The sequence below is a fragment of the Tupaia chinensis genome, unplaced genomic scaffold (genome assembly GCF_000334495.1).
Source record: "Tupaia chinensis unplaced genomic scaffold, TupChi_1.0 Scaffold000301_1, whole genome shotgun sequence".
In the NCBI taxonomy this organism is placed as follows: Eukaryota; Metazoa; Chordata; class Mammalia; order Scandentia; family Tupaiidae; genus Tupaia; species Tupaia belangeri.
The window spans coordinates 430322-456211 of NW_006159791.1; the positions used below are offsets into that span (position 1 = coordinate 430322).

Below are 25890 nucleotides of genomic sequence, written 5' to 3' on the forward strand. Positions count from 1 at the left end.
GTATACTTATACATATATACACACATACACAAAGGATCATGTACATACAGAGGCAAATGATTTTATATATATATGTATATATTATATACATATCATATACATATATTATATATATATATGAGGAAACTTCAAAAGTTCATGAAAAAAATGGAAAGTATAAATTTATTTTAGTGCAAAAAAATTAAAACTCCATGCATAGTATTTCTATATTACACATTTTCTATCATCTTTTTGAAAACCCTCCCATACATACATATGCATTTATCTACCTACACATTCATCCATATGCCCACCTACACATGCAAATAAACATATGTATTCACAAAAATAGTCTTACATATGCATTTGCATATATATGGTACTTCAATTTACTTGCACATGTTTTTTAAACAGAAACATTCCTTGCAACACACATAATACATATATCTTACCACCTTTTCTTCCTCTGCTCTTTTACACTCCAATCACATAAAAGCACAATAGAAAGAGCCCAGAATATCAGTGTGCATGGAAAATGTCTTTGCGGGGTCCTGATGACCACATTTTGGATGATCTCAGGAAGGCAGGCTGTAGGGGGAGAACAATGGCTGCTTTGGTCCACCATTCTTATAGCCAGGCTCTATCCACCTCATGCTGGCAGAGGCTGGGACCAGGCAGGTATTACAGCCAGGGAAAAGAAGCCTGTGGAGCCTCAGCCTACCAGGCATGAAACTTCCATCCGGAGCAGTCATGGGGTCCATGCTCACCCACATCCTGCACTGGTGGAAACAGAGCCTGCCACTTACGGGAATGAGAGTTCTCAGGGAGATCCAGCCTTTCTTGTTCTACACCCTGATCGTGCCATGATGGTACCTGCAGTGGAGGGAGGACGGGATGGCAATGGGACCACTGGGGTCCAGGACTAACCCAAAGGCCAAGGATCTGTCCTGGGAGTGTGGGCAGGAAGGTAAGCCTGACAGCATGGCCTTGCCACAAAGGCAGGAGTGTGGCCTGGAGTGGCTTGACCTCACACTTCCTGGAATTCCTCTTGTCAGGTCCCTCTAACTACCTCATGTAGAAGCTTCAAAGGGCCCCTCGTTGCAGTAAGTCCTTCTAGCCCTGAATGTGGGCTCTTGGATGGTGGCACTTCATGCTATCTTCTCTAGCTTAATCTCTTATCATCCATTTTCCTTTTTTGTTGTTTTTTGGCTGTTGTTTATTTTTTTAAGAGGGATATTTTTGCTATAGGGTGTTTGAGCTCACCAGAGAAACAGAGACAGAGAGACAGAAAGTGAGAAATCACCTCCAGGGGGGATGGCCATGCCACAATCCGTTCTCTGTTCTCCTCCTGGCATGCATGCACATGCACCTGGTATGAGTTTTAAGCCACTGGGTCCAAGACTTGAACAGCAGTTGATTCTGTGGGAGTCCAGTAATGTAACCATTAAGCCATCTGCTGGTCTCCCATTTTCCTATTTTAATCCCCAAGTCCTTGCATGCTTCATATTCTCTCCTCTATTCTCCCCTTTCCCTTCCTCTCTGTTCCTTTCTTACTTTCTCTGCCTCTCTTATCTCTACTCTTAGTTTCTCTCTCTCTCTCTCTCTCTCTGTCTCTCTCTCTCCTTCTGTCTCCCCATCTCTGTCACTCCACTGCTCTCTGAATCTAAAAGTAGCTCCCACAATCTTCTATGTCTGTCTCCAGCTTCTCTACACTGGCAAGGTCCGTGAAGATGTATCTCCAGGACACTTGGTTTTGAAAGTTTCTGCCACAGACTTGGACACAGACACCAATGCACAGATCACATACTCTCTACATGGTCCTGGGGTGAATGAATTCAAGCTGCATCCTCATACAGGTGGGTTTCCTGAGCTGCAGAATTGAGCCAAAAACGTATTTACTGAATATCAGGTACCGTCATGATAGGTCCCTTGGAGAAGAAAGAAGCAGGAATTCATTCATCCATCTGCCCATCCATCCACCTGCAAGCATGTGTTGAGGAAACACATGTTGGCACTGTGAGCCAAGCATTGCACTGGAAGCTGAGGGTATAATTGACAGACTGATGGGACAAGATCTGGGTCTTTACAATCTAGTGGGAAAGGCAGTCATTGGGTTAGTAGTTAGAAACATACTGGTTTAAGAAAAAATGCAGGGTGCTGGGGGATGATTAACAGGAGAACTTGACTTAGGCTTGGGAATCGAGTTAAGTAAACTCTGAGGAAATGCCATTTTACATGAGACTTTAGAACATACAGGAGTTAGCCAGAGAGCAACTTGAAAGGGCATTCAAGACCAGAGAATTTATTCAAGAATAGTGTTTTTGGAAGGAATATACACATTCCTGGGACAGAAAGTCAGGAACTGATTGACAGAGAGGAAGGAGAGAGGGCAAAAGATGTGGTCCTCAGGGTACTGGGACCAAATCCCACCTTTAGAGCCTTGAGTATTTAGGCAAGTGGTGTCAGGGTCAAGGCCATGATCAAAGATATCTATGCTGCAAACTGGGGATGAAACCTCGCAGGACTGTTGTGAAGATCATACACCTTAAAGCATCTGGAAGCCTAGCCCAGGTCTGACACACAATAAGAGCTCAGTGGATGTGGTCACCATTGTCAATATTACTGGGGGTGGGGAGGGGGTGCTAAACAAAGAGTGGGAAGCAGAGAACCTTGTAAGGTAGGCCATAGATACCTAGGAGAAGTTGGGCAGTGAGAGTCTGGTGGAGAGGGCAGGGCAGGGTATGCTTTTTATTGGAAGAATGACCCAACGAGGTAGGATTTCTATCCTGCTGCTATAGGGGAGGGCGTGGGACAGGCAGCATGGAATACCCAGGTCATAAGGGCAGTTAATGACACTTGCCTGGCATCCAGTAGCTTAAAGGATGACTTAGCAATTCCTCAGCAGGGAGGTGGCAGGTGAGACTGGTGTCCCAGGAAGCCATCTGAGTAAACAGGAGACAGCAGTGTCCTTCCTGACCCCAGTACAGGCATGTGGATTCATTCAGGCATTTTACCTCATCTCTACTGCTGTTTGTTCAGCTGCATGATGATCAGTGAAAGGTGTTGTGGATTTTTTTTTCCCTTAAATGGACAGTTTTTCTGATTATAAAAACACTATGAATTCCTTGTACAAATTCAAACAATAAAGGTAAACATTATGCAGAAAGTGGAAAGTCAGCTTAGTAACCACCTTCCCCAAAGACAAAGATTCTTGGTATATATGCTATCAGATTGGTTTTCCACCTATCTCTGAAATCCCTATATAATTATTTCACAAAAATTCAATACTGTCTTATAATTTGTTTTTCTTCACTTAGCAATATCTAAAACTCTATCATAATTTATTTTGGGTTGCACAGTATTTATTTATGGCTACATTATAATATACATAACCGGTCCCTTTCTGAAGGATAAATAGGATGATTGCAATATGTCACTATTATAGACAATGCTCCACAAACTATCCTTACACATATATTTTATCTTTTGGTTAATTATCCTATGGGATATGTGATATTATGGACAGAAGATAAATACATTTTACATGTTGTTAGAAACAGCCTAATTGGTCTTTATTTGCAGCATATGGGTTAAATTTTTAAATTAGTGATGGTGGTGGTGGAGTGTTTTGCGGGTATGTGATTTTGACCCCTTTCCTGTGACGTAATTCTGTGTGATTGGGGTTGTCTCTGGTAGCTACCTGGAGGGCACTTGTTGGGGTAATGTCCTCCAGAGAAGGATCAGCCTCTGTCACTTCTCTGGCCAGGGGAGCTGACCACACTCACAGCACTAGACCGGGAGCGAAAGGATACGTACAGCCTTGTTGCCAAAGCAACCGACGGAGGTGGCCGATCATGCCAGGCAGATGTGACTCTCCACGTGGAGGACGTGAATGACAATGCCCCTCGGTTCTTCCCCAGCCATTGCACTGTGGCTGTCTTCGACAACACCACCGTTAAGACTCCCGTGGCTGTGGTATTTGCACGGGATCCTGACCAAGGTGAGTTTGGGTAAGACTGAAAGCAGGGGTCCGGCTCTCTCTTTTGCTCTCTGAAACTAGGAAGGACTATGCTTCCTTGCTAAGCCTAAGGACAATTCAAAGTTAAAACTGGGCCCAGCTTCTGCAGCACAATTCTATCAGACTGCAGAGCTGGGAAACCACAAACTCACTGCGGTTCTAGTGCCCTGCTTGGTCAGCCTGAAAACAGGCTGGGCACGAATAAGCCCTGTGGAAGGTTTATTTTTTCCCCTCTCTCTCTTTCTCATACACATGTACTTATGCTTTATCAGGAATAACAAAAAAGAAAAATGAAAAACAATGTTTATCCACAAATTGTATACTTAAGTGCTATGTGATGAATTATTTTATCAATATTTTTGAGCAGGTGCAAGGTTTGTCAGCCTCATTGTTCCTCTCTTGCCGCTGAGACACGAAGACCTTTCAATATTGCCATTTTACTCAAGGACATTTGAAATACAGATGTTTAATCAGAAATATACCAGCCATAATTATTCAGTTCTGGTTAATCTGCCATTAAGAAATTTTTGACACAAATTCCATTAAGTCTATTAAACTCTTTGGCCAATTTTCTGTACAGGGAAGTTGAATCATTTTCAGTATTTTACATTGTAGTTTTAATGATATTTTTATTGGGGTTAATTTTTTCCTTTTAAAATATACAAGGCACAGGGCGAGCAGGTAGCATGGTGGTTAATGTACTGGACTCTCACATGGCTGATTATGGTATGAGTCCCAGACCTGGAGGTTTAAAAAACATGCTGGGCCCATGTGTGTGTGTGCCCAAAATCGCCAGAGGAGAAGGAGGAGAAGAGATTGTTGCTATTTGGCCATCCCCCGTGGGGAGATGACTTCTCACTTTCTTTCTCTCCATCTCTCTCCAGCGAGCATGCTCTATGGAAAAAAAGAAAACTAAAAAATAAATCAATAAAAATACAAGGCACATGGATTTATACATGAGTATTCATTCCTTATTGTACCAAAAATTATAGATTTCACTACATGAAGTGTTCTATTGTGGTTTTATAGAGAGAGAACTTCAACAAGTTCATGGGAAAATGAAATTAAAGTACAAGCTTTTCTTTTTTTTTTTTTAAGAGAAAATTTTGCTGTAGGGTGCCTGCACTTGCCAGAGGGACAGAAAGAGACAAAGAGAAAGTGAGAAATCACCCCTGGGAAGAAGGCCATATCGCAATCCCTTTTCCTCCACTGTCCTCTGGGGATTTTGAATACACATGCACACATGCCAGGCATGAGTTTCAAATCGCTGGGTCTGGGAATCAAAACGTAGTCAGCAGTGTGGGAGTCCAGCACCTTAACCACTATGCCACCTGCTGGCCCCTATTTCTTTATTTTTAATTTGCAATAGAGTGTGTGCACTCCCAGGGGGGTGGGGGGAGGTGAGAAAGCACGCCCGGGAGATGGCTTTATAGCAATCCCTTCTCTTCCATTTTCCTCTGGATTTTGGGCACACACACATATGCGCTCAGGAAGCTCCTTACTTCCCAGTCAGCCCTCTCCTTCTACAATTTCTCAGATGATTACCAAATGCTACTTCCATGACGCTAATGCCTGTCAGTCCTGGTCCCACCATTCGCAGTCACACTGATCTTCTATACCCTTCATCCGTGTCAACCCTGATGAGACTGGGAGGTAGTGGTTATCTGCTCCAGCCTCAAGCCTCCCTTTGTGGGTAGAGGAGCCATCACTTCTTGAATCCCATAGTTCCAGTCCCACTTTCCTTCTAAGGATACATCCTCTGGCCTTGTATTGACTCTTCAAAATGGTTATTTTGTTTCAAATATCCCACTCAAATATTCCAGGTATGACCTGACCAGCATCTTCTTTAAAAAAATTATGATCTCTCCACAAAAATGCATATATGAGGGAGTGCATGGTATGTGCATTTAATGGATGTAAACTCAATTATTCTCACAGGCAATTCCTGCCACCATCCCACCACGGGGGTGTATGTCCCCAAATGAGTGAGACATGAGACATAAGACATGAGGTGAAGCTCTCATGACTCGGCATTAAATGTTGGTATTTCTCACACCCTATGGCGTCTCCACAAGCCAATGGCTTCATCTGGTATATAATCAAAGAAAATGATGGAGTCTCAGTCAAAGCTGGAGAAACACTATTTTGATTTACTAAGAAGTTTCCATAGCTGTGTTTGTTTTCTTAACTTCTTGTTTTGACATATTTATAGACTCATAGGAAGCTACAAAAAAATAGTATTGAAAGGACCCTTCACTGAGCTTCCCCACTGGCTGCATTGTACATGGCTGTGGTATAATACCAACACCAAAACATCAATATTGGTACATAACTGGTAATTAGACTACAAGTCTTACTGAGATTTTTACCAGTTTTTATATACATTTATTTGAGTGTGTGTGTCTGCAAGTATTTGTGTATATAGTTCTATGCAATATTATCTCATGTAATTTTTTATATTATTCATGAAACCAACATCATAATCAAGATATAGAAGTATTCTATTGCAACCAAGGAACTGGCTTTGAGTGGTTTTACTTTGCATAATTGTTAAAGTTTTTATTGTTGCCAGAGGGAGGAAGAAAACAGAGAAAAAAAGAGACAGAGAGAAACCACCCCCCCAATCAGGCATGGTCACACTGCAATCCCTTTTCTTCCATTCCTCCTTCACATCAGAATTTTGGGTACACACACATGTGCCCAGCATGTTTTTCAAGCCACCAGGGTCAAGATTTGAACTGTGATCAGCCATGTGGGATCTGGCTCCTTTAACCACTGGGCAACGGAACCAGACCCATAACTTTCAGTTATAAACTAACTTTAGACCCTAATCCCCACACAGCATTTTCATATAATCCGACAGATTTGCTAAATGCTATTCTACCCCTAAGAACATTTCTATGAGGTCTTAGACCTCTTTTCATCAAGAACCTGCATTTGAGAGAGTTTGTTTCCTAATACAGGGAAGAACCAGCAGTGACTTGGAAGGAGGAGAAGGCTGGATCTCACACAGCCAGCTGGGAGATCTGAGTCCAGACCTTGAGACTCAGCTTTAGAAACGGCCCTGACTGAGCATGTTTATGGATGCCTAAAATCCCGAAAGGTGGAGAAATGGGGGAGAAAGGATTGTGGGGTGACCATGCCCCACAGGAAGTGCTTTCTCATGTTCCCTCACTCCCTTTCTTTCTCTCCAGCAAGTGCAATGTGCCCTGAAGTCAAATTTGATAATTCAAATAAGATTTTAAAAAATAAAAGAAAATGCCCTCATGGCCCTGCAGAAGGCATGGTAGTTAAGGTACTGGATTCTCACATAGCTGATCATTGTTTGAGTTTCAGATCCAGCCACTTGAAAATCATATAGGACAGTGTTGGGCAGGTGGCATGGTGGTTAAGGTGCTGGACTCCCACATGGCTGACGGTGGTTTAAGTCCTGGACCTGGTGGCTTGCCTTCTCACTTTCCCTTTCTCTCTCTCTCTGTCTCTCTCAATCTGGTCAAAGTAAAAAAATAATACAAATAACAAATTTAAATAAATAAATAATTTTAAAAGGAAGAAAGAAAAATAAAATCATATAGGACACATGCACATGTGTACCCAAAATCCCAGGAAGAGAATGAAGGAGAAGGGCTTGCAGCATAGCCATCCCCCCTAGGAGGGTGATTTCTCATTTTCCCTCTCACTGTCTCTCTTTGTCTCTCTCTAACAAGCCCACATGCCCTATGGAAAAAGAAAAAAAAAAAGCCCTCAGTATCAAACTAGCCAAATCACATTAAAAAAAAAATTTAAACAAAAAATTAAAAGACTAACATGCAGGTATTTCAAAAAGTTCATGGAAAATGAAGTTAAAGTATGAGTTAATTTTGCTACAACAAAATGTTGAAATCTATGTAGAGTTTTTTCATAATACATCTTTTCCATAAACTATTTGAAGACCCCCTCATACAGCCTGAGCATCTGGGGTTACCCGGTGAGCTGCAGGCCGGGCCAAAGGAGGGGCCCTCAGTATGAACCACTGCTTGGTCTTTCCCCAGGCACCAATGCCCAGGTGGTTTACTCTCTGACTGATTCCGCGGAAGGCCACTTTTCCATCGACGCCACCACTGGCGTAATCCGACTGGAGAAACCTTTGCAAGTCAAGCCACAGGTGGCGCTGGAGCTCACGGTCCGAGCCTCGGATCTGGGCACCCCGATTCCGCTCTCCACGTTGGGCACCGTCACGGTCTCCGTGGTGGGCCTTGAAGACTACCTGCCCGTGTTCCTGAACACCGAGCACAGTGTGCAGGTCCCCGAGGACGCCCGGCCTGGCTCGGAGGTGCTGCATCTGGCCACCCTCACTCGCCCTGGTGCCGAGAAGACCAGCTACCGGATGGTGAGCGGGAACGAGCAGGGGAGGTTCCGCCTGGATGCTCGCACAGGTGAGCTAGCCCCACCCCCTCCCACCTACGGGGCACGCATATCTGCCCTTCTGGCCAGCACCCTGTGCAGCAGCCCCGCTTTGGTCGTTTCTCCATTCTCTGTATCCCTCCAGGAACCAGGTCCCTTCTTCCACCCTGGGGTCAGCTTCTTTTTCGTTGGATCCCAATCTAGGACTCGAGGGAACCTCGCCGTGCACTCCTCCCACAGTTTGCCACTTCATGGTCTCAGCTCAGGCCCAGGCCAGGAGGCGGAAGCCGCTCACTCTCCTTAGCTGCAGAGACAGCAGCAGTTGCTGGAATCTGGTGCTGTATCTGATCAGGACAAGGGTCCCTGCTTCCCTCCTAGAATCCTAGATACCCCCCTCCTGCCCCAGATAAACTGACACCCCCGAGTTTACCCTGTAGTCTCCTGAAAAGAGAATCTGTATTCTTTCCTTCTAGCCATAAGTCTTACGTTGGACTCACAGAAACTCACGCAAGGACTCAGAGGCTGCCCAGGTCAGCCTGTGTCAGGCAGATTCCTCCCCATGGTGCTCCCGGAGTGGTGCTCTAACTCCCAAGACAATCACTTTTCTCATGGAGTAGTATTTCTTTTTAAGTATCTCTTACAGATTGTAAACATATTAAACATAGAATAATATAATGCCCCCCCATGTTCCCACTACCCAGCTTGAACAATGATCAACATAAGTCAATCTGGTTTGCTCTTTACCCTTCAACCCCACTCCCACCCATTGCTGAGTTATTTCAAAACAAATCTCACATTATCAGAGCATTTCATTTGCAAATACTTCAGTGTGTATCTCTAAATGATAAGGACTCCTTCTGTAAACACCATCACAATACCTTACCACATCTAAAAGATAGTACTTCCTTTCTAGTTTCTAACACCCAGGCACACAGTTTTCCAGATTATCTCATAAATGTTTGAAGTTGGTTTGTCAGTATCTCCAAAGGGTCTACTACTGCATTCAGTTGATATGCAGTATCTTAAGTCTCTCTTGATTGCTAATATTTTCTTCTCCCTCTTTATTTCCTTCTGACATTTATTTAATAGAACATTTGAGTCACGTGTCTGCTGGAATTTTCTGTATTTTTGGATTGGCTGGCTGTACCTTTATAATGTCATGTAACATGTCTTTCTAGCCCCTATGTTTTCTGTGAGTGACATTTGGATTGAAGGCCTTGAGCGAGTTCAGTCAACAGTGCTTGGTCAACATGCTTCACAGAGGATGCTGTGGAGTGCTTTGTGTCAGAAGGCACAGAATGGCTGACCAGCTCCTTTTTGTGATAGTGAGATTGACAGTGAGTTCATACGTGGCCAGCCTGATCCATCCATTACAGAAGATATCATCACCCTTTCCTCTAGTAGTTCTAGCAACTATTGCTGATTATTTCCTAGATATACTGTTTCATTAGGGACTGCAAAGTGGTCATCTTCTAATCCTATCTTTCTTCACTCATTTACTAACTGGAATTCTTTTATAAGAAAGAATTTTCACCACTATTTGGCTATCCAGGAACAGCAAGATAAATCTGTGTTCTTTTCTTTTCTTTTCCAGTGTTCAGAATAAGTCAATCCCTAACAATTTGTTCAAAACTTTGATTGTTAGAAGATTCTAATGTAAGGTCTTTGCGTTTACTAGCTGGGAGAGCTTGGTTGAGTTACTTACCTATCAGAGCATCAGCTGACTCATCTAGAAAATGGGAATCACAGTTGTTCCTGCTGCATGGGTTATTATAGATCTAGATGAGATAAATTTAGCATCACAGACTTAAATGATATTTAAATGAAATACTATATAAATAGTTTGGAATGATAATAAAGAAAATGAGAGGACATAAGGGGAGAGGGGGGGGAACAAGAAAGAGGACAACAAAGAGGGGAGTAAAAGGGGGGAAGATGGAGAAGAACTGTCTCTGCTAGCCCTGCTGAGCTGCCTCTCCTGGGCCTGGGCTCAGGACCCCTCATTCCTCTGCCTTTGTGGTTCCAACTGCCTCCTTGCCACCACCTCTTGTTTTTTTTTCCAGGAATCCTATATGTCAATAGGAGCCTGGACTTTGAGACAAGTCCCAAGTACTTCCTGTCCATTGAGTGCAGCCGGAAGGGCTCTTCCTCTCTCAGTGACATGACCACAATTGTGGTCAACATCACCGATGTCAACGAATACCGGCCCAGATTCCCCCAGGAGCTGTATGACACGAGAGTCTTAGAGAATGCCATCGTGGGTGACATCATCCTCACAGTAAGAAACCACCACTTTGTCTTTGATGGGGCACAAACTCCAAGGTGGACTCTTTATCTCACCCTCTACCCCCAAATCATCAGTGAGCATGGATTAATTTATCAAATTAGTACACAGTATATTTGACTTTGAACTTGTAACTACTGGGCCACACCATCTCTCCTGACAGATTATCTGAGAACCATTTGATGAGATTGGATACTGATAGAATGGGGCACAGGATAGGTGAGCCTTGATAGGAAAGGATATAAAAGAGATAGATCTCAGAGGACTGCCAGAGACTCCAGAGCTTGGGAAGCGCCTGGGCACGGTTAGTGACGTGGAGTGCCAGTGTGTGAGGATGAGCAGACATCAAATGATATCTATTTGCATTTAAATATTCTATTGCTTCTTCCTTTGATGGAGTAAAGCCAACCTGCATATGCCCACACTCGGGGGTCTCTGTGACACCCCTTCACTCTGTGTTCCTGTGCTCTCTCCTTCCACCCCCGACATGTGACAATGCTCCGGTCACACAGGTACATGTGCTTTTCCCCAAGATTCACACCTCTGGGCTCTAACTGGTATTTTTGCCTGAAATGCCCACTCTACTCCCAGAAGATTTTCTTCCAGGCTTCTAAGTCCATTTCTAATCACTCTAGATGGAATATAGCATAGTGTTCTCCATGCTCTCATGAAGCTGATCATACTTTCCTCCAAATTTAGAATTGCTTATAAAACTAGACACTAAACTCCCTGCATGCATCTTTATTTGGCACATTGTTCACCTCTAAGAACAGGCTCTACCATCCTGTCAATATGAGTAAATGAGTGACTGGATGAATGAATCACGGCACACTGAAATCACAGTAGGATGTAGATGGAGAGATTCCTTTGGCACAGAAGACTGTGGTGTAAGGAGACCCCCACACACACACACACACACTCCCCAGCAGTCACTGGACCAGAGATATATTTGTACCTGTTACACTCTCAGGTGCCAAGGTTCCTTTCTCATCCCTCTCATTCCTGCATTTACAACCCCCCTTGCCCACTGCAGGTGTCAGCAACTGATGAAGACGGACCTCTAAATAGTGCCATTACTTATAGCTTGGTGGGAGGGAACCAGCTCGGGCACTTTACCGTCCACCCGAAGACCCAAATCATCAGTGAGCATGGATTAATTTATCAAATTAGTACACAGTATATTTGACTTTGAACTTGTAACTACTGGGCCACACCATCTCTCCTGACAGATTATCTGAGAACCATTTGATGAGATTGGATACTGATAGAATGGGGCACAGGATAGGTGAGCCTTGATAGGAAAGGATATAAAAGAGATAGATCTCAGAGGACTGCCAGAGACTCCAGAGCTTGGGAAGCGCCTGGGCACGGTTAGTGACGTGGAGTGCCAGTGTGTGAGGATGAGCAGACATCAAATGATATCTATTTGCATTTAAATATTCTATTGCTTCTTCCTTTGATGGAGTAAAGCCAACCTGCATATGCCCACACTCGGGGGTCTCTGTGACACCCCTTCACTCTGTGTTCCTGTGCTCTCTCCTTCCACCCCCGACATGTGACAATGCTCCGGTCACACAGGTACATGTGCTTTTCCCCAAGATTCACACCTCTGGGCTCTAACTGGTATTTTTGCCTGAAATGCCCACTCTACTCCCAGAAGATTTTCTTCCAGGCTTCTAAGTCCATTTCTAATCACTCTAGATGGAATATAGCATAGTGTTCTCCATGCTCTCATGAAGCTGATCATACTTTCCTCCAAATTTAGAATTGCTTATAAAACTAGACACTAAACTCCCTGCATGCATCTTTATTTGGCACATTGTTCACCTCTAAGAACAGGCTCTACCATCCTGTCAATATGAGTAAATGAGTGACTGGATGAATGAATCACGGCACACTGAAATCACAGTAGGATGTAGATGGAGAGATTCCTTTGGCACAGAAGACTGTGGTGTAAGGAGACCCCCCCACACACACACACACACACTCCCCAGCAGTCACTGGAGCAGAGATATATTTGTACCTATTACACTCTCAGGTGCCAAGGTTCCTTTCTCATCCCTCTCATTCCTGCATTTACAACCCCCCTTGCCCACTGCAGGTGTCAGCAACTGATGAAGACGGACCTCTAAATAGTGCCATTACTTATAGCTTGGTGGGAGGGAACCAGCTCGGGCACTTTACCGTCCACCCGAAGACAGGGGAGCTACAAGTGGCCAAGGCCCTGGATTGGGAACAGGTGAGTCATGTGGGGAGCCCAACCTGAACTCAGCAGAGCAGGGATATGGCCCTGTTGCAGGTGCAGATGGTGGATTGCAGTCAACACCCCATCCTGACACTTCTTCAGTCCTGCCTAGAGCTCTCTGAGGGAGTTCTATGGACCATGAAGCTAGAGGCAGGAGAGAGACTGAGTGACCCTTAACTCCCCTGAGGAGCTCAGGCTGCTTCTCATAATTGGCAGGAGATCATTAGACCACCACAGTAAGAGCTACCATTTATAGAGCACCTGCTCTGTGCCAGGCCCTTTGCTTTACATGAAGTTGCTTTTTGATCCTCGTGATAATCCCAGAAAGTGGGTCCTGATTTTACCCCCCACATATATTTAGTCACTTTCTCACAGTCTCCTAACTAGTAATGGTCGAGTTGGAAATTCTACCTATTTCTGCGTGACTCCAGAAACCGAGCCCTAAAATGCTATATGTGGGCAGGAGATATGAGCATAAGAAAGTATCTTCATCTTATTCTTCTGTAAACATTAGCAGTGAGTCAAGGGGCCAGAAGTGAGGGGTTTTGTTGCTAAATCGACACTGGGAATTTTGTGACAGACTTCTAGCTATTCCCTGAGGCTCCGAGCCACAGACAGCGGGCAGCCCCCACTGCACGAGGACACCAACATTACTGTCCAAGTGGTTGACGTCAACGATAACCCACCGAGATTCTTCCAGCTCAACTACAGCACCACTGTCCAGGTAAGCTGGAGCCTCCAGAAGCACCCTGAGCCAGTCCACTGTTTGTCTCCCAGAAAAAGGTACTGGTCTGTGGTTGTGACCTTGCAACTGACATAAAGGCAACACTGACTGCTGAAAGGGATTATAGAGTGTGGGATTAAAAATAATCAGGCACTGTGTTAAGCATTCATTTGGGACCCGGTGGTCACAGGAGGTAAGTTTACAGATTTAAAAACTGGAGATTCAGAAATGTGTCATAGGGGGAACCAGCAGTTAGCGTAATGGCTATGTCGCTGGACTCCCACGTAGTCGACCGCGGTTCGTGTCCCGGACCCGGTGGCTTAAAACTCACGCCGGGCGCGTATGCGTGCGTGCCCAAGATCCCGAGAGGAGAATGGAGGAGAAGGGATTGCGGCATGACCATCCCCCCTGGGGGGTGATTTCTCGCTTTCTGTCTCTATGTCTCTCTCTGTCTGTCTGGCGAGCGCATGCGCCCTACAGTGAAAATCTCTCCAAAAAAAAAAAAAAGAAATGTGTCATAGGTAGACATAGCAAACGTGAGATTTAAGCACATGAGATTTTCTAGATCCCAAACTGTTTCCGCTATCCCAGTGGTTTGGTCCTCAAAGCAAGAAACCTCAAGCATAGCTTAGCAGTTAAGTTGGACAGAGGAAGCCAGGTCCTATATACTTCCCAGGCTTGGAGTCCTGGCCACAGTGGCCTATGCTAGGGGTATACATATGTCCCCTGGATCCTGACAGGATGGAGAATTGGAGGAAAAAGGATTAACCAGCCCCCTTAAAAAAAGAAAAGAAAAACCATGTGTGTATGTTCAGTTGACCCTGGAAATCACAAATTTTCCACATGTATCCCAGGTACTAATGTAATACATGATTCCTCAGCTGTGTGACTTTTGACAAATCACTTCTCTGTAGAATAAAGGGGTTGACCTTTAGTCTCTAAGGACCCTTCCAGCCCCAGTAAGCTTGGCGTCTAAGACCCAGCACTTCCTGATCTAGACTGAAAAGTCAACAACTAGCCCGAAAATAGATAGCATGAATGAATGTTAACTCAAGGTCCAGGTCTGGCTCTGGAAATGGTCAGAGTGCTGAGGGTGTGTCCCAAATAAGAGGATCTGGAGGAAACACTGAGGCTCATTTTCCCTTTGGTTTCTTGTCTTTGGTCTCAGGAGAACTCCCCCATTGGCAGCAAAGTCCTACAGCTCATCCTGAGTGACCCAGACTCCCCAGAGAATGGTCCCCCCTACTCATTCCGAATCACCAAGGGAAACACTGGCTCTGCCTTCCGAGTGACCCCAGATGGATGGCTGGTGACCACTGCAAGCCTGAGCCGGAGGGTTCAGGAATGGTATCAACTTCAGATTGAGGTGAGAACTGTGCTGGGCCTCTGTGTATGACTGAAAACAGAAAACATGCTACCGCCAGTGTTCCTACTATTAGGAAGAAAACGTATGGGACATTTATGATGTGTTAGGCACAGGGGACACACATACTCAGAGGAAGGATACCCCCATGAGGTGACTTGTATAGAGGCCAGAGGAGCCAATCATCTGAAAGTGGGCAGGAAAGTGTCCCAGGCAGGAACAAGATGAGTGAGATCTTCAGTTGGAATGAACCATGAAGTGATCCAAGATGCACCCAATGTGTTCAGAGCATAATGGGCAATAGTGGGAATTAAGCCAAGATGGCTGGACACAACTTGAATGACCAAATTATTTGAGGTCCAAACTGTGACTTTATGGTATTAGAGTAATATAAGCTTTGTAGAATAAGTTTGGGAAGGTTCTTTCTGCTTCCATTTTTAGGAATAATTTAGGAGAATTAGTATTAGTTCTTCTTTAAAAGTTTTGTAGAATTCAGCAATGATACCATGTGGCCCCAGACTTTTCTTTGTTCTTTATTACTGGTTCAATCTCATTACTCATTATTGATCTATTCAGGTTTTCTGTTTCTTCCCGGTTCAATCTTGGTAGGTTGTACCTAACATTTTTATTTCATCTAGGTTTTTGAGTTTGCTGATAGTTGTTTATAACAGTCTATAGTGATCTTTCAGATTTCTGTGGTATTGGTTGTAATGTGTCACTTTTTTTTCTGACTTGATTTATATGGGTTGTCTTTCTTAGTCTAGCTAATAGTTTTTGCAAATTTGTTTATCTTTTTAAAAACCCAACTTTTTGTTTTGTTGATCTTTTGTTTTGTGTTTTTGTATCAATTTCATTTGTTTCTGCTCTGACCTTTATTATTTAGTTCCCTTCTGCTAATTTGGGGTTTAGTTTGGTCTTGCCTTTTTAGCTTCTTTTTTTTTTTTAAAGAAGTTTTGTAATGCTTATTATTTATTTCTTCCATGACTAAGAGAGAGGAAGAGAGAGAGGAGACACTACCCCCAACAAAGTCTTGATGCCACAATCCACCCCAGTCTTCACCAGTCCCAGATCATGGGCACACATAATCAGGGAGATCTCTGGAATTGAACTGCGCATTTTCCCATGAACTTTCTTAAAGTTCATCATTAGAATATTTGAATCTTTTATTTTTAATGTAAGCACTTATTGCTATAAACTCCTCTCTTAGTACTGCATTTGTTGTATTCCATAGATTATGTTATATTGTGTTTTCATTTTCATTTGCTTCCAAATTTTCTTTTAATTTCATTGACCCAACAGTTGTTCAGGAGCATGTCATTTAGTTTCCATGTATTTGTATAGTTTCTAATACTCTTCTTGTTATCGACTTCTAGTTTTGTTCTATTATGGTCAGAAAAGATACTCAATTTAGTAGCTTTGTGACTTGAGCAAATCACCTCTCTAGAATAAAGAAATAAAACATGATTTTTATTTTAGAAGCTTGTTTCATGACCTAACATATGGCTTATCCTGGACAATGTTCCATGCTCTGATGAGGAGAATATGTATTCTATAGCTGTTGGATAAAATATTCCATAAATGTCTGTTAAGCAAACTGCGACCTTTTGAGAATGAGAGTCACTATCTTACTCTAGTTGAGCTGCTATAACAGAATACCATAGACTGGATGGCTTAAAAAATGTAAGTTTACTTTTTATATTTCTAGAGGCTGGAAATCTAGATCTGGGTGCCAGAATGGTAACCTCTTCAAGGTTTCAGACTGTCGACTTCTTGTATGCTTACGCAATTAAAAGAGAGTGAGCTAGCTTCTGGCCTTTTCTTACAAGGACACTAATCCCATTCATGAAGATTCAACTGTCATGATCTAATTACTTCCCAAAGGCCCCACCTCTAAATACCATTACTTTTTATTTTTTTGAAATAATATAGCTTTTGCTATAGGTCACATGCACTCGCCAGAAAGACAGAGAGAGACAGAGAGACAGAAAGCAAGAAATCATTCCCCCCCACCCCCGGGGGGGATATGGCCATGCTGCATTCCCTTCTCCTCCATTCTCCTCTCGGGATCTTGGGCAAGCATGCACACACGCCCTGCATGAGTTTAAGTCACCAGGTCTGAGACTCAAACCGCAGTTGGCTACATGGGAGTCCAGCAACATAGCCATTAGGCAAACTGCTGGTCCTAATACCATTACGTTAAAATCCACCCCAGTCTTCACCAGTCCCAGATCATGGGCACACATAATCAGGGAGATCTCTGGAATTGAACTGCGCATTTTCCCATGAACTTTCTTAAAGTTCATCATTAGAATATTTGAATCTTTTATTTTTAATGTAAGCACTTATTGCTATAAACTCCTCTCTTAGTACTGCATTTGTTGTATTCCATAGATTATGTTATATTGTGTTTTCATTTTCATTTGCTTCCAAATTTTCTTTTAATTTCATTGACCCAACAGTTGTTCAGGAGCATGTCATTTAGTTTCCATGTATTTGTATAGTTTCTAATACTCTTCTTGTTATCGACTTCTAGTTTTGTTCTATTATGGTCAGAAAAGATACTCAATTTAGTAGCTTTGTGACTTGAGCAAATCACCTCTCTAGAATAAAGAAATAAAACATGATTTTTATTTTAGAAGCTTGTTTCATGACCTAACATATGGCTTATCCTGGACAATGTTCCATGCTCTGATGAGGAGAATATGTATTCTATAGCTGTTGGATAAAATATTCCATAAATGTCTGTTAAGCAAACTGCGACCTTTTGAGAATGAGAGTCACTATCTTACTCTAGTTGAGCTGCTATAACAGAATACCATAGACTGGATGGCTTAAAAAATGTAAGTTTACTTTTTATATTTCTAGAGGCTGGAAATCTAGATCTGGGTGCCAGAATGGTAACCTCTTCAAGGTTTCAGACTGTCGACTTCTTGTATGCTTACGCAATTAAAAGAGAGTGAGCTAGCTTCTGGCCTTTTCTTACAAGGACACTAATCCCATTCATGAAGATTCAACTGTCATGATCTAATTACTTCCCAAAGGCCCCACCTCTAAATACCATTACTTTTTATTTTTTTGAAATAATATAGCTTTTGCTATAGGTCACATGCACTCGCCAGAAAGACAGAGAGAGACAGAGAGACAGAAAGCAAGAAATCATTCCCCCCCACCCCCGGGGGGGATATGGCCATGCTGCATTCCCTTCTCCTCCATTCTCCTCTCGGGATCTTGGGCAAGCATGCACACACGCCCTGCATGAGTTTAAGTCACCAGGTCTGAGACTCAAACCGCAGTTGGCTACATGGGAGTCCAGCAACATAGCCATTAGGCAAACTGCTGGTCCTAATACCATTACGTTAAATTAAATTCCAATGTAGTAATTTAAAGGGACACAAACATTCAGTTCATGACAGGTGCTAGAAATAATTAATAGGTGATAATAAATCCACAACAGGTAAAAATCAAAACTGTCTTTGGCAGACCAGGACATACAGTCATCCTAATTATAAGCCTTGGTGTACTTTTGTATTGTAATCTAAATGCAATGTGAAGTGGTTAAGTTTTCAAACAGGAAATGAACCCTTCTTGTGTCTCAGAAGTCTCACTTTTGAAGTTCTATAGCAAGTGGGTGAGGGAGATAAGTGAGAAGTAATCCAACCTGGAGATAGAAGTGCTGAGACTTTGAGGTGATAATGAAGATATGTCATGCTTGGGATAGATTTTGCCTCTAAGTAGACAAGGATTTGTGATGGACTGGATGTGAGAGTAGAAAGAAGAGAGAAGAACCAGGATGACAAACAAATTGCCAGCTCCAATATAGATGGTGGTAGTGCCAATTATGAGACAGGAAAGATGGAGCGGGAGGCAGGACAGGTTTATGGAGTAAAATGGGGCTTTATTTGCACATTAACTTATATAATAATCTATTTAAAGCATATAAATGTGATTAGCACAGTGAATGTCAGCTAGTACAGCAGAGGGCTTGGCCCATGGAAGCACCCAATAAACACTTGCTAACTGACCAGAAGAATGAACCCTCGCTCCCACTCCAATCACATAGTAAAGGGGAATCCCAAAGAGAATGTTCTTAGACTAAGCTGGGTGTCAAGGAAGGATGTGCACTGGAATTTCTAAGAGACTTCTGACCACTGACTTGAGGAAAGAGACAGAAGACGGAAGTTCATGAGGAAGTAGCCCAAGTCTGTGGTTGGAGAGATTTAGAAAGATGCTCAGAAAAAGTTCAATGTGGTATGAGATGTAACTCCCTACTCCATCCTCCAGAAACCTTCAGAAAATCTATATTACATACCAGTGCCTTTGGAGTTAGAACTTTTCCCCCAAATGTGACAATGTGCTGAGCCTGCCCTCAAGTAAAGTATGGGGCGGAGAGACATGGCTCCCTGAGGTAGCCAGCCTTAGTGAGCCACAAAGCACTGCAGTTCTTCTGGGTAACACAGTGTTGGTTCTCCCCATAGGTGTCAGACAGCGGCATGCCTTCCCTCTCATCCTCCACCTCTGTCAGAGTCCACGTCACTGAGCGGAGTCACTACCCGCCCTCTGCCCTCCCATTGGAAATCTTCATCACCATCAGCGAAGAGGAGTTCCAGGGTGGCATGGTGGGCAAAATCCATGCTACAGACCGAGACCCCCAGGACATGCTGACCTACAGCCTCATGGGAGAGGAGACCTTGGGCAGGCGCTTCTCAGTGGGCACATCAGATGGCAAGATTATCGCTGCTCAGGGACTTCCTCATGGCCGCTATTCATTTAATGTTACAGTCAGCGATGGGACCTTCACCACCATTGCTGGGGTCCATGTCCATGTGTGGCACATGGGACGGGAGGCTCTGCAGCACGCCCTGTGGATGGGCATCAACCAACTGACCCCAGAGGATCTGTTGAGTGACCACTGGCGGAACCTGCAGAGGTTTCTGAGCAACAAGCTGGACATCAAAAGGGCCAACATCCACTTGGCCAGCCTTCAGCCTGCAGAGGCCATGGCTGGTGTGGATGTGCTTCTGGTCTTTGAAGGGCATTCTGGAACCGTCTACAAGCTCCAGGAGCTGGCATCCATCATCACTCGCTCAGCCAAAGAGATGGAGCACTCGGTGGGAATTCAGATGAGATCAGCCATGCCTGTGGTGCCCTGCCAAGGACCAAGCTGCCAGGGTCAAATCTGCCAAGAGACGGTGCACCTGGACCCCAAGGTTGGGCCCATGTACAGCACGGCCAGGCTCAGCATCCTAACCCCACGGCACCACCTGGAGAGGAACTGCTCCTGCAATGGTGAGAAGTGGTCTTTCCTAGGGATGGCCCACACTGCTGGGCTCAGCCTGTCTGATACTAAGCATGGGGTGTTCAGGGGGTTCTATGGGGGAAATTCAAGGGAAGATTTTTTTTTTTCATTTCATTTTCTTCCATACATTCTATCACATTATTATTTGTCTTACAAAATGGATATTTCAACAGGTGAACACTTCTCCCTAGTACTGTTGATAAAACTACAAAATATCTTCAACAGATAATTGTCTGATACTAAGCATGGGGTGTTCAGGGGGTTCTATGGGGGAAATTCAAGGGAAGATTTTTTTTTTTCATTTCATTTTCTTCCATACATTCTATCACATTATTATTTGTCTTACAAAATGGATATTTCAACAGGTGAACACTTCTCCCTAGTACTGTTGATAAAACTACAAAATATCTTCAACAGATAATACCACACCTCTTTGTGCCATTAATGCTTTTATAGTGCATTTAATCACATATAGCTTTACAGCATATAACCTTTCTTTTTCCAGCACAATTACCATGCATAACTGTCAAGACAAAGACGTTACTATATACATCATTAACAGCAAATAGTTTTTCATTGTTGTCAATTAAGCATATTTCTTTTTCTTCTCTTCTTCCCCTCCCTTCTTCTATTACTCATCCCTATATTACCCTTATCCTTACTATTTCTAGTATCTACAGTTGCCCTCCTGCTACTCTACCTTCCCAATTTTCAGTTTCTGCCATAGGACACAGATAATCGGCATATACTGAGTGGGGACATACAAAGCCTATCTTTCATAGTCTTACTTGCTTTGCTTATATAATAAGGCTAAAGGTTCAGGCCACCATAAGACACGGGCAAATGGATTCACTAAATCTAGTCATGGAGTAATACCTGATTCCTTTGGAATTTTGAAAATAACAGTAAAAATACAATAGGCAGTTTAACATCATGGCTAAAATCATATGCCTTGGTGCTGGACTGACTGGGTTCAAATCTCAGCTCTACCATTTATTAGCTAGGTAACTTCAAGACATTATTTAACCTCTCTGTGCCTTCGAGCTGGGCTGATGTAGGGATTACTATTAAATATCAAGGCTTACTTAGAACAGTGCCCGGCATATAGAAATGCTCAACAAATGCGAGTTAATATGCTACTATGATTGTCATAGCCTGGCAGTTATAAGCTCGAGATTTAGACTCAGCTCAGCTTCAATCCCTACCTCCATCATTTACCGGGAGTCTAAACTTGGAGGGTTACAACCGTGAGCTTTAGTTTCTCCTCTACAAAACAATGAACATAATAACATCTGCCTCCTGGAGTTGGTCTGAGGAGTAAATTACATAGTAGGCATTAAAGTACTTAACCTATGGCTGGCCCTGGATCAGTGGTGACTGTCATTCACATGTAGCAGTGTTACTATAAGGAGCCTGCTGATAAGTCATCTAAATTAGGTGTCACCACAACCTTACAGTGGAGGGTCCTTACTCTTACCTACTATTGAAACTGTAGTTGCCATTGAAGGCCTGGTTATTCAGATACCTGTGTGTCTCACTCTAAAGCCTGAACTCCTCACCTTGTGCTTCAGGAACTCAGTCTTCCAAGGCTCACCAGTGCCTCTGTCATTGAGACCACAGTAGCTCAGGAGCATTGGCAAAAGGAAAGTGGCCTTACTTATAGCTCACCATTGCGCCTGCCTGGCCTGGTCTGGCCTGGCCTGTTATGGGTCCACTCAGTTTGCATAAAGGAAGTTCTTTCCTTGGAAATTTGGGAACTTGCTGCAGGGGCTGCTGGATTTAGGCTGGGTGAGCTACTCTACTTCCTTCTCGGTGTTTCTTACTTCCTGTTTCTGCCACAGCGAAAGCTGTGATGGCTGGAAGCTCTCTCTTGACCATCTAACATCAAATAGCCAAGTCTAAAATTGAACACTGCAAAATCACCTGGGGAGTGTACTGCTACTGTTCATCACCTCCAGAATATTTTTATTTAGAAGGTCTTAAGTGAGCCCTGAAGTTGGCATTTAATTCTGAAGCAGGAGGTTCAAGTACCCCACTTTGACAAATGCTAGACAGGATCACTGATCACTAGAATCACTTGGGGAAAGGTTTTTGTTGTTGCTTTTAACATTTTATTATGGGGCCAACATGTGGAGTGGTGGTTAAGGCACTGAATGCCCACATGTTGGACCGTGGTTCAAGTCCAGAACCTGGTGGCTTGCTTTCTTACCTTTCCTCTCTCTCTGTCTCTCTCTGGTTAAAACTAAAATAATAAATAAAATAAAATAATTCTTTAAAAAACCTTTTAATGCAATAGGACATGCAGAAAATAAATTCATACATCGTAAATGTATACTTAATAAGTTTTCACAAATCAGATATACCTATGTAACCTGCACCTAGATCAAGAATCAGAATATGACCAACATCCCAGAAGCCTCCATTGGGCACCCTTCCAATCACTACACCTACCATGCAAAGATTTTTCAGAACAGAGATTTCTAAGTGCCACCCAGAACTATTGGGTCATCACATTTTTGCATTAAAAAATAACAGAAAAATATGTCATGACTTTTCTGATGACCCAATGCTAAATCAGACACTCTGAGGGGAAAGTCTGGAATTTTGTATTTCTTTTCTTTTTTTTGGGGGGGAGAGACAGAAAGCGAGAAATCACCCCCCAGGAGAGATGGCCATGCCGCAATCCCTTCTCCTCCATCCTCCTCTCGGGACCTTGGGCATTCACACACGCACACCCAACGTGAGTTTAAGCCACTGGGTCCAAGACTTGAACCACAGTCAACTACATGGGAGTCCAGCAACATAATCATTACACCAACTGCTGGTTCCTGGAATTCTGTATTTCAAAAGAATCTCTTACTGCTGCTGGTCAGCCAAGCTTGGGAATTCAGGGTCTAAGTTATTTCAATATCCCCTCCAATAATGACCTACTGCAGTGGAATTGCCAGTGTCTGAGAATTTTAGGTTTCTGGTGTGAGAGAATCTTTGGATCTTGTAATCCATTTTGTCTCAGTCTTCTTGGTTCTACCTTCTTCTTCTTTTGACCTTTATTCCTTCTTTTCCTTCCTCTTCGCCAGGCATTTGGGATGTATACTACTCATCTTTCTCCCTGACAACTCATATTTCTACCAAGGTCCTTGGGATTTAATAACTGAGCTCATTTTGAGAAGAGTGTATTTTATTTTATTTTATTTTTTGAGAGATTTTTGCTATAGGGTGTGTGCACTCACCAGAGAGACAGAGAGACAAAAAGTGAGAAATCTCCCCCCAAGGGAGATGGCCATGCCACAACCCCTTCTCTGTTCTTCTCTCAAGATTTTGAGCATGCACGCACATGTGCCAGGGGTGTTTTAAGCTACCAGGTCTGGGACTCAAACCACAGTTGACTACATGGGAGTCCAGCGGTGTAACCATTATGTCATCTTCTGGTCCCAGGAAAGGTGGATTTCTAAAAACTTTAAAATAACTTTATTGTAGATATTTTTTCTACCAGAGGGCACATGTGCACACACACAGCACAAACACAGCATGCATACATGGACCCTCCAGGGGTACTCCTCAACATTGCAATCTCTCTTTCTTCAACTCTCCACTCCTTCAGGATCCTGGGCATGCAAGCATGTACACAAACCTGGGCTGGGAATCAAACCCTTGTTCAGCCATATGGGCTCCTGCTTCTTCTGCAGACTGCCTAACTGCTGTGTCAGGCCTGGCCTGAGGGTGTTTTTTTAAAAATTAGAGAATAGCAGTGCTTATTATAATACAGCATTTCTCAAAGGGGGTTCCACAGAATGCTATTTCCAAGGGTGGCCCACAGAAAACTGTTCCATGGTCAAGTAAACTTGAGAAACTCAAGCTTGGGTGAAGTCTCAGACTCCTTCTATGGAGCTGTGCATTAACACTTGCTGAAAAAGTAGAGGATACAGGCCTTGGCAGAAATTTTAGGCTACAGTCTCTATCGATGTTCCCCATTCTTTCTTTTCTTTAATAGCCTATTTATTTGTCTCCTTAATGAGACATAGCACCTCTGACTGGGTCTGGACTCCACAGTCTTCACCCAGTCTTGGCCAACCTGGATCTTAGACACGTGCATGCCTGGCATGCTCAGGAAGATCTCTGGACATGAACCAATCACCCTCTCACTCTGCCATACAGAATGTCCACTGTGCCACCATCTGCCACCCCCCTTCTTTAATATAGAGTGATTCTTGACTTTGCAACAGCATTTCATTTGGGAACTGTTTACCCAAGTGACTACATTTGGACAGAGACAAGGATATATCTTAAGACCAAAACCCTTGTAGTCCCAAAGCAAAGTCCTCTATAATTCTATCCCCTTCTTCCCTAAGTGATGTCAGAAATAACATAGAAACTATGAAGGATAAAATTTTGTTTGGTTTGGTTTTTGTTTTTGTTTTAAGAGGCTTTTGCTATAGGGTGTGTGTGCTCACCGGAAAGAGAGAGACAGAGAGTCAGAAAGTGAGAAATCACTCCCCAGGGGGGATGGCCACACTGCAATCCCCTCTCCTCTGTTCTCCTCTCAGGATCTTGGGCATGCTCACACACATGCCCGGCATGATTTTAAGCCACCGAGTCCGGGACTCAAACCGCGGGCAACTACATGGGAGTCCAACGACATAGCCATTATGCCAACTGCTGGTCCCTGAAGGATAAAAGTTTTGATTTCCACATACGGAGTTGATTATGTTTCTGGCTTGATTCTTATTTTCCTAATAGTTTAAGATCATAGAGCCCCACCCAGGCTCAGAGCTACAGTAGAAGATTCCTGTGACCAAAAAAAAAAGTTGTACATGGTTATGGCTTCAGTCTAGCTATGTGACCCTGGAAAAGTAACCCGCTACCAAGGCTATTTTCTTTATACACAGACCATGAGCAGGGACCCGCTTGCACCCAAAGGCTAAATAAGACAAAGTTAGTCCAAAGACTCCATGAGGACCATTTAGAGTGGGTGTGACACTTCTGGTTGCTTTCACAGGTACTGCCACAAGGTTCGGTGGTCAGAGCTACATACGGTATAGGCCCCCAGATGCTCGGAAATGGCATATCCATTTCTATCTGAAAACGCTCCAGCCACAGGCCATTGTCCTGTTCACCAATGAGACAGCATCAATTTCCCTGAAGGTAAGGCGAGTGCTAGAGTTCATGTGAGCATCCCAGGCTGGGCAGGTGGAGGGGGATGATAGTCAAGAGGCCTATTTCAGGCAAAGAAATCCTTGCATGGTCTTCAAGGATGCTGGGTATCCTGGATGGCTGCAGCCACCCTACCTAGAGATACATATCCAAGGACAACCATAGTAGAGACTGCCTGCTCTGTAGGAGAAGAGACAGCCTCTGACTATAGAAAGAGAGATGAGTGAGGCCACCTAGCCCTCATGCTTTGGTCACTATTGCTGACTTAGAGAGCAGTGTTTCTAAGGTTCTGGGGCCACCTATCACTGGGAGTGTTCAAGATGAAAAATTTAGCATAAAACCACATGAATCACATGGAAAATATTAATTTTCTGATGGTGTCATTTAGGTGATGATGTCATATATGAAATCTGTTGCCTGATTTTAACACCTCCATCATATGTGCTA

General features: G+C 43.5%; 1 protein-coding gene across 1 annotated transcript in view; it reads left to right on the plus strand.

The window, feature by feature from the left end:
- FAT2 (FAT atypical cadherin 2) overlaps nt 1-25890 on the plus strand; it is a 71841-nt gene that overhangs the window by 31386 nt on the left and 14565 nt on the right. Inside the window, exons 11-19 of the mRNA XM_006150827.3 lie at nt 1682-1835; nt 3746-3979; nt 8029-8412; nt 10444-10658; nt 12766-12903; nt 13490-13633; nt 14802-14999; nt 19472-20282; nt 25289-25434. Of these exons, the coding sequence (XP_006150889.1) occupies nt 1682-1835; nt 3746-3979; nt 8029-8412; nt 10444-10658; nt 12766-12903; nt 13490-13633; nt 14802-14999; nt 19472-20282; nt 25289-25434 (2424 nt within the window). The remainder of the gene's footprint in view (nt 1-1681; nt 1836-3745; nt 3980-8028; nt 8413-10443; nt 10659-12765; nt 12904-13489; nt 13634-14801; nt 15000-19471; nt 20283-25288; nt 25435-25890) is intronic.